The 8,754-nt window shown below is 40.5% G+C and overlaps 1 protein-coding gene across 3 annotated transcripts in view; it reads left to right on the top strand.

Moving 5' to 3' along the window:
* The window catches only part of KCNU1 (potassium calcium-activated channel subfamily U member 1), a 146,857-nt gene that overhangs the window by 115,734 nt on the left and 22,369 nt on the right, over positions 1-8,754 (top strand). For all 3 annotated transcript variants that reach the window (XM_053216622.1, XM_053216620.1, XM_053216619.1), the window contains 2 exons: positions 4,621-4,717; positions 7,931-8,155. In XM_053216622.1, coding sequence (XP_053072597.1) covers positions 4,621-4,717; positions 7,931-8,155 — 322 coding nt within the window. The remainder of the gene's footprint in view (positions 1-4,620; positions 4,718-7,930; positions 8,156-8,754) is intronic.

Raw genomic sequence — 8,754 nt, 5'->3', positions numbered from 1 at the left:
CTTTCTATGCTAAGCCTTTAAAACTTGTTACTTTAACTCAAGTCTTGAGCAAAAAATACATTGTTCTGCAACCAGGCCAGAAAACTCTCCTAAGAATTTACAAGCCACCTATGGAGTTTTAAAAGGGCTTCAGATAGAATGGTTACATGCCAGGGTTTCCTAACACATCCAAAAATGTGGCCTGCAAAAGAGTAAGAGAGAAAAAAGAAATGTTGGTGCCTTTTAAACTTTATAATAGATACCAATGAACAGTGGAGGATATCATCCACTAGTAGATCATCTTCAAGAACAATCTAAGTCAAGTCTGTAACTTCGAGGAAATAATGACAGCAGACTTAGAGTCTTGGAAACTGTATTTCCTGACCTGACACTGACGCCTACCCCACCTTAACAGAGGATTTCCTACATGGCTTGATCTCTCTCTTCCATCAGATGTCACCATTGGAAACTGAAGGCACATGGTCCCTCGCTTCTATTTTCCTTTAAGTGATAGGATTCATATAGGATAAGTTGCTATGCACATGGAAGAATAAAAATACTCTTCGGAACGGTTCCAGGGAGCAGAGAGGAAAGAGCCTGCCTTCCTTAGCTGGGACGTGTTCACGCTTGTACTCAAAAGATAATTGGCTTCGTGCATATGAAAGCAGCTCCGAGGAAGGCAGTCATCAGCAAGGAAAGCTAGAGCCTTCATCCCCATGCTGCTCTGGACATCCACCAGTGGACTGGCTACAAAAGCTGTTCTCACCCAACACGCTAGACCTGTCAGCCTCTGAATATGGAAATCAGAGACCTGACTCTGAGAGGAATTCAGAATTCGATGCTTCCTGGATGCTCCCAGGTGGAAGTGTCCTACTTTGCTTGCACAAAGAGAAGCCCGTCTTGTGACCAGTGAACTACCCTGCCTTCATCCTAAACATGTCCGCTGAGGGCCCTCTCAGGGAACTCCTACCATATTTCTTGCCAGTTTCTCCTATACAGAAAGGTCCTTCACCCTGGAAACTTCTACCTCTGGTTGGGGTGTGGCTTTTCCTTTTTGCCCTGAATGACCAGGATGGTGTTCTGTGGCACCTCTTGCCTCCAAGAGCATCAACCTTTATGTTCTAATCTTCATTTCCTAGTTATAAGACTGCTGGTGCTGCACATTCCCATAGGTGATTTATTATTCTCTTTAGGAAGGTATATTTCTGCAAGGATCATGTCATTTGCAAGGCATACGACAGAAGGGAGCTTTAGTTAAGAGATGGTGAAATAAGTTGCATCAGGTTTTGCTTGGCAAGGACACCAGATGGATGCCTTTATGATGAAGTGGGGCTCCTCCAGCCTTTTCTTTTATGCAGGTCTCCAACAGGTGTTTCCTCTAAGGCATATCTGTTTTCCATAACACCAGAATGAAGAAAGATGTTGTCTGTGACAGCTTGCGTACATAGATCATGCTTTTATTATGATAGAAAAGTGTACAGCGATTGATTTGGTATCCCGAGTCAAGCTAAAATGTGCAGGGGAGAAGATTATTCTCCTTTTGCCTAAAAGACCAGGAGTCCTCGTTATGGGGATGGAGGAAGGGGCAGGAAGAGGGAGAAGGAGGGGAAAAGTGAAAAGGCTGAAGAAAGTGACCAGAAGGAAAACAGTAGCCGTTTTTGCACACTTGAATGAAGAGAGCGGAGAGCAGGAAGCCACCTCTCTGAAGGTAACCTGGGTATATTATATCAGTATCTGAGGGATGGTGTCTAGGAATCTACACGTGGAGAGAAAAGTAGGTTGTATGAATGAGTACCATAGCCAGTTCTCCAGATCCTGATAAAAATCAAAAACAGACTAATCTTAGGTATGTCCCCTGGTGAGTTTCTTTAACAAGCCTGGCATAAAGCCATCACCACGGTTCTATCTAGTACCATTAAGAGAGCCTGTATGGTTCTTAGAATTAGGAGTTAGAGCTCACGAGTTATGGAATTTGTACGCAAATTCTAAGAGCCGTATTTAAACCACCAAAAGCATGTTAATTTGAAAGAACAAGATAACCCATTTTGGTCAAACTGACCGTGAGGCTTACGTTGCAACATTCTCTGGCTAGGTAAATGACTAGAATCCACCAGGTTTATAGGGAGTCTTAAATGGTGAGGAAGATAAAGGATTGCACCTCAGTCTTGGCCAATCTCATTGGCAATAAGCTCTTAATTTCCAAACCCTTCTCCCATGGCAGCTTCTCTGTCTGGGTCTTCTGACACTTCTAAGCTGACAATCTTAAGTTTAAGTAAGTTCCTTTGTCTGAAAAATTATGACTTAAGATAGCAATTTATAAACCGACTTGGTTAAAGACATCAAAATTGCTTGATAATTATCTTACAGTCTGAGCCTTTGGGCCAGGTGTTGAATAACAAGCTGTATTAATTCACAGAAAAAAAAAACCTCACCTGCAGCACAGAGTGCAATATGTTGTATTTCTCCCAGGATGTTTGATAAAATCTCACAGGAGAATACTCTCATAATGTACTCATTACTGGGGCCGAACCTGTCATGTGACATTGTACAGTATGTCCCAAAAGGCTATTCAAGAGATAGTGACAGGTATTTTTAAATTAGTAAATGAACATATCAAATAAGTAAATGGTAAACGTGTGTGTGGTCTAACAAGTGTGTGAAACACTGGATTACATAAACTTTCAAAGATTTCTTTTTTGCGAGATTTTTCTGAACCTCTCATACGCTAAGGCACAGTGTGAATCTCAAAGAGAGGGCATCTTTCTCAAAGGTTATTTGACTGCAGAAAGCATTTCCTCAGGACTTCTCCAGTTACTACAATTCCGTGCAACATGTTTTTTAGAAAAGGCATTTCTGTCAGAAGAAGATGCATTTATGCTATGGTAAGAACCACGAAATCTTAGTGGCTTAGCACCACAAAGGTGTATTTCTTTTTCCCGTGACGCGTCCAACACAGGTCAGTGAGGCCAGCGCCCTCTGCTCCACTTGGGTGTTCATATTGTCAGGCTGGCTGGTCATCACTTAAGCAGGTTACGAGAGAGCCTGAAGAATCACACAGGAGTCTGTCACTACCTGAGCCGTCACTTCTCACATTTCATTGGTCGGAACTGGTCGTGTGACCCCACAGCTGCCCATATACTAAGGAAGGAAAGGGAAATTGGGTATTCTGAGCACCAGTAATGTCAACCTTAGCAGTATATTGAAACACCAGCTTTACCGTTTGTTAGCACTTTGACTTTTATCCATAAACAAGGAGTGGTCTTTAAAGTGTCTGGCAGAGACTACAATGATCATTAAGTATTTCAGTTACTCCCTATGCTCCTCAACCCTGTTAAAGCTAGCAGGAGCCATCTGACTAGGTTTGGCCACTGGAATGTAAGCAAAAATGATGGCGTGTCACTTTGGGCCAATGAAATTAAAAGCCCAGTCTTGGGGTGCCTGCGTGGGTCAGTGGGTTAAGCGTCCAACTTTGGCTCAGGTGAGCCGTCTCATGGCTTGTGAGTTCAAGCCCTGAATCGGGCTCTGGGCTGACAGCCCAGAGCCTGAAGCCTGCTTCAGATTCTGTGTCTTCCTCTCTCTCTGCCCCTCCCTGGCACATGACCTGTCTCTCCTTCCAAAATAAATAAAACGTTAAAAATTTTTTTTTAAAGCCCAGTCTTGATTCTCCAGTTCTTTTCCCTTGCCTTAATGACTGAGAAGGATGTGAGTTCCAGGTGTGTGAACCTAAGATGGTATAGCCTCTGTGCCCTTAAAGGTTGGGATGGCTGCATGGACTACAGGCACCTGCTTACCTGAGGAAAATACATGGTGTGAGTGAGAACCCGGGTTATGTTCAGTCCCTGGAATTTTGTGGTTATTTCTTCAGACTAAGCCTTGATTCTCCTGACTCAAATAGTCTCTTTCAACTCTGAACTTTCTGTGCTTCCAGAAGGGTTTCCTCTCTTCTCTACTGAGCAAATATGCATTCCTTTGGATGTGAGGAGATTTTTCCAAAGATCATCTAACGCTTTCAGTGGTTGAGCATATCCATGATAAGCATTGTGCCCAACTCCAGTGTGGGGTGATCACGTGGAGGGCTTTGCCAAGACTTAAACCAAGATTAGAGCAGAGTTTAGTCAAATGCAGGCCAGGGATGGAAGCTGTAAAGAATGCAAAACACATGGAGTAAGTGAGGATGTTTCAACAGGGCCTCATATTCAACAGGGCCTCATACACAAAGATATAGAAAAGAGAAGGGGGGAATACAGGCCAAGGAAAGAGACCGCATTCATGACTCAATCTCACAGCCTTTTAAATTCTATATTCAGGTGCCCAAAACACCTCCCATGATTTCTTCATCACTGCAGTAGCAAAATTAAGAGCAAAAATAACTACCTTTAAGGCAGTATAATGTAAGGTAAAAGGAGAGACTGATAGGTCTGTTAAATACACACACACAACAGGCTTAGTATGTCTTCAGCTGTGATACACTCATTGGTGTCCTTCAGACATGAATCTTTATTCAGGACTCTCACAGACTGAAGGTCACTTTCCTTGTGTTGTTTGCACTTTGAGTGCAAGGTTCTAATGAGTCTGACATCTTGGCTTTGTTACATTAGTGCCCCAAATGTTCTCAGCTAACTCTCCATTCTCCCTACTTAGGGCTTTTCTGTATGAACCAGAACCGGGTTGTGACCAGCTTGATGACAGCGGCATGTTTCACTGGTGCAGAGCAATTGCTTTGGACAGAGTGATTCTGGTAGGTGATCTTGCACCAAATCTCAGATAAAATAAAGCTACTCATCTAGGGAAAGTAAGTCCTTACACTAGTTATATAAGCGCCTGCCATTTCTCTTTGTACACTGTGAATTTCAAAGGAAGGACACATTCCTCTCCACCCATATGAATGGTATGCAGGGTAACAGATGTAGCATTTGACAAAGACGATGTGGGTAATGTGCTGGGATTTGAAGCAATCAGATCAGATTGTTCAACTACTTTTTCCCTCCTTTCAGGGTTTAGCTGAGTCAGTGATTTAGAATAATGTTCTCCTGACACTTTGCTGTTTTGCTAGTAAATCTAATTAATTTCAGTGCACCAGGGAAACCATTTACAAGAACTCTGAAGCCTTTCTTTTTTAAAAAGTAAATAAACATTTTCCTAATTATTGGTTTTAAAGTTTGGATTTTCTATAGTGGTTTTTCTTAAAGCCGGCTGTACTTAAGCGTAATACATTAGGCAAGAGTGTATCTCCCAGATGCATGACCTGGATGAATCCTAATAGATATTAGAATCCTGTCCCTGCCTCTGTTTTCTCAAGGAAATGAACTAACTCAATTTACTTAAATGCCAGCAACTAAGATGTAAAAAGTCTGTATCCTAATCCAGGCTCTGACACCTGCTTTCTGGATCCTCATCTATTCTCATTTTCCAGAGTTAGCATAATCTCAGTGGTTTACTTGCAAGCAGTAGCTGGTAAATATAACTAATAAAAGTGATTATATGTTGTATGAACCCTATATCATTTTTTCAACTATGACTAATTGATAATTATATCTTTTTCTTGCTTTCCAAAAGTAGTTCAGTTCATTTTTCTTCTGTTAGACACACACACACACACACACACACACACACAGCTCTTGTGGCTTGGTACCAGTGTCCTGACAGAATATGTTCCAATTTTTGTAAAAGCCTGATCAGTCATTTGATCAGAAGCACAAAATTGTCAGAACTGTCATATCAACTAGAACACTATTAGGGTTGCGGCTGAAATTCACCATTTCAGCAATGATGTCTTATTCTAAACTAAGCAAAATAAACTCCGTTGAGTAGGAAGATAAACATGTTTTCAGTGGGAGGGAAATCATTAGAAAGGTTGAGAAGTTGGTTGCAGATGGAGGTATCCAAGAGACCAAGAAATAGAAATGGCAGATGCTTTATCATACCTGTTTCTTAAGCACAGAGACAGGTTGCCATGCTAGATAGCTCCTTTCTGACGCTTGATGTAGAATATAGTTCAGGACACCAACTAAGTCTTTTGGTAAGTTTAAAAGGACTTCTAGTTTAAGAAATTCTAAAGGTTTTGAAACTTGCGACCATAGAGGAGAAATGTCCATACTGCAGAATTCAAGGGGTCTTCGAATTTGGTTTGGTTTGTGGAAGGGTCAAGTGGAAGTGGTTGGCCTAAGTTACTTTGAACAGATAGTGCACCCTCCACTGCCTCACAAAGCTGCCATCTTTCTCAATTGGGAGACAGTTTTGTGCCACAGTTTGTTGGAGAAATTGCCTCTCTAGCTGTGCCCATTAATGCACTCTGCCGTGCATCTTGTTTCTAATTGTTTAGTTCTACTCAGAAGAGCGATAGTTGGACTTCAGGCATGTTACATTAAATACCGTTAGAGGCTTCATTATTCAAGTTACAACTAATCGGATTAGCGAGAGACAATTATTTAATAGATTTGGTTAAGATTCACATCACTCTCTAGGAAGGCTCTCCAGACAAGTAGCTTTATTTCCCCTCACAGGGCAATTCCCTCTGAAAAGAGAGTATTTCCTCATATATGCTAATTTGACAAACTAATTGTGGAGATGTCAGATGTTACTTATTTATCTGGTTAGATTTTATCAGCCCGTGTTTCACAGAAGCTTGTCATTTAACCCAGATAAGGACGGGCGTGAGGGAGGATGATGTATCCATTTGAAGTATTCTGAGTCTTCATGAGCAGACGAATGTAGAACACACTCATACATGAAATGCTTTTAAATGCATTTAACTTGTTCTCTACCACCTTCCAAGAGTCCTCCTCTGAAACTCTAGGAATTCAATAAGATTCAGAGTTGATTAATAGGTATTGAACAACAGCTAATTAGTTGAGCATTACATTTTCAATATGGTATTTAATTTCCACAACAGAATTCACTCTTATTTTTAAACCATTGAAACTTACAGAAATTGAGGGTGAGAGGGTTAAACTAGTTTGTTCATAGTCATACAAAAGAATACAGAATCAGGTCTTCCTCCAGATCCAGTGCTCCTTCCAGCCCATCCCAGTGTCGCTAGAGAAGACCTTGACTCATTCCCTGGAAGAAATCAGACAAAGGCTCAACATGAGTTTCCTACAGGAATATCATCTCTCTCTTTTTTTTAAAGTGACATTTATCATTCTTAAAAGTCTCTGTGAATGTGGGAGAAACCTAACCTAAATATTTGTCATGTACATTATTATTTTCAACTTAGAGATATTAAAGAAACGTTAACAACTGGTGCTGCTGATGGTAGTGCGGGACATGTATAAATGCTTGAGTTCAGATGGAATTTTTGTGACCTTTTTATTTCTTTTGTGCACTTTGCATAGGAATTTCTTCAACTTTGCAAAAGCATCTGTTGAATCAGTTTGGTGTATTAGGTGGAACCATATAAAATGACCAATATTCAACCATTCTTGGCCCATGAAAAGGCAATTTCACATGTTCCAAACTAATGGATATTTTCGTATATACAAAAATCCACTGAAAACTGCAGAATTTTGTACAACCTGATGTGATTTTCAGGGCTCACTAGAAAACATAAATTTAGCAAAGGAACTTGTAATGTTTTAGCTTTCCATTGAATCTCACTATAGCACATACAAGGCCAAAAACATGTAATGACAATAAAAGATGTGTTCCCCATTTGGTTCTATGATGTCACACCTCAAGGAATGACACTTATTTGAGTTTTAATTGATGTACTCCAGGCTAATAAAAGACTTTAAACAGTGGAGTCAGAAGGAACTCCACAAAAAGATAAAAAGTAGAATTGCCCAAGGCAGATAAATTCCATTTTTATGAGCAATTTGCAGAATTACATTATCCTTGTGGAAGTACTCCTGTGGATGTACCTGGAAGTATTGGTATGAGGGGAAGGAGCCCTCTTTGAGAGACTCTCAGCTTGTTTCTAAAACTGACCAGACTCTGGCCTGCTTATGCTTAGAAACGAATGGACAAGTCAAAACATGAGTTTCGGAACCATGTGGTAGCATGTGTCTTTGGAGATGCCCACTCAACGCTGATGGGGCTTCGGAATTTTGTAATACCCTTGAGAGCTAGCAGCTATACCCGGCAGGAGCTGAAGGACATTGTATTCATCGGATCTTTGGATTACCTGAAGAGAGAATGGGTGTTTCTCCGGAATTTTCCCCAGATATACATTCTTCCTGTAAGTGTCACATAGAGTGAATATTTGTATTCACTAATGGTACTAGCATTAATAACAAAACAATAGCTTGTAGTTATATAGTGCTTACTGCTATCAAAAACTATTCTAAGCATCTTACATAAAGTAACTCGTTTAATCCTCAAAGTAATCCTATGGGGTAGATTGTGAAAGTGTTGAACTTTGGGCACAGAGAGAGTAAGTAAGCTGTCCAAGTTTACACCACTGGTAAGTAGCAGAACTAAGACCTAAATCTAGACATTTTGGCTCCTGGGTTTATGCTCAGGATCCACTGCATGTTATGTTTTATGTTTATTATTATGTTTTATGGTTTTTATATAACTAACAGTTTCTCTGCATTTCTGAATCTGATTCTGACTAATAGCTAAGCCTTTGTGTTCCAACTTTCTCGTCTTTTCTGGAGACACATCTAATCTGGAACACATAATGCCACACAGTCCTTGATAGATGTATGAAAAGGAAGAATTCGGTTTACATTTATGAGAAATGGATCGGTTCTGCATATATGACATTGTGGTTGTAATTGTATTTGCTCTGAACCTTTATAGGTCTGTATGCCATTGTATCCCTCTCTTTCCCTG

Source organism: Acinonyx jubatus, chromosome B1, assembly GCF_027475565.1.
Source record: "Acinonyx jubatus isolate Ajub_Pintada_27869175 chromosome B1, VMU_Ajub_asm_v1.0, whole genome shotgun sequence".
Lineage (NCBI taxonomy): Eukaryota > Metazoa > Chordata > Mammalia > Carnivora > Felidae > Acinonyx > Acinonyx jubatus.
Note: the sequence above shows the minus strand (reverse complement) of the source record. Positions and strands in the feature narration are given on the sequence as shown.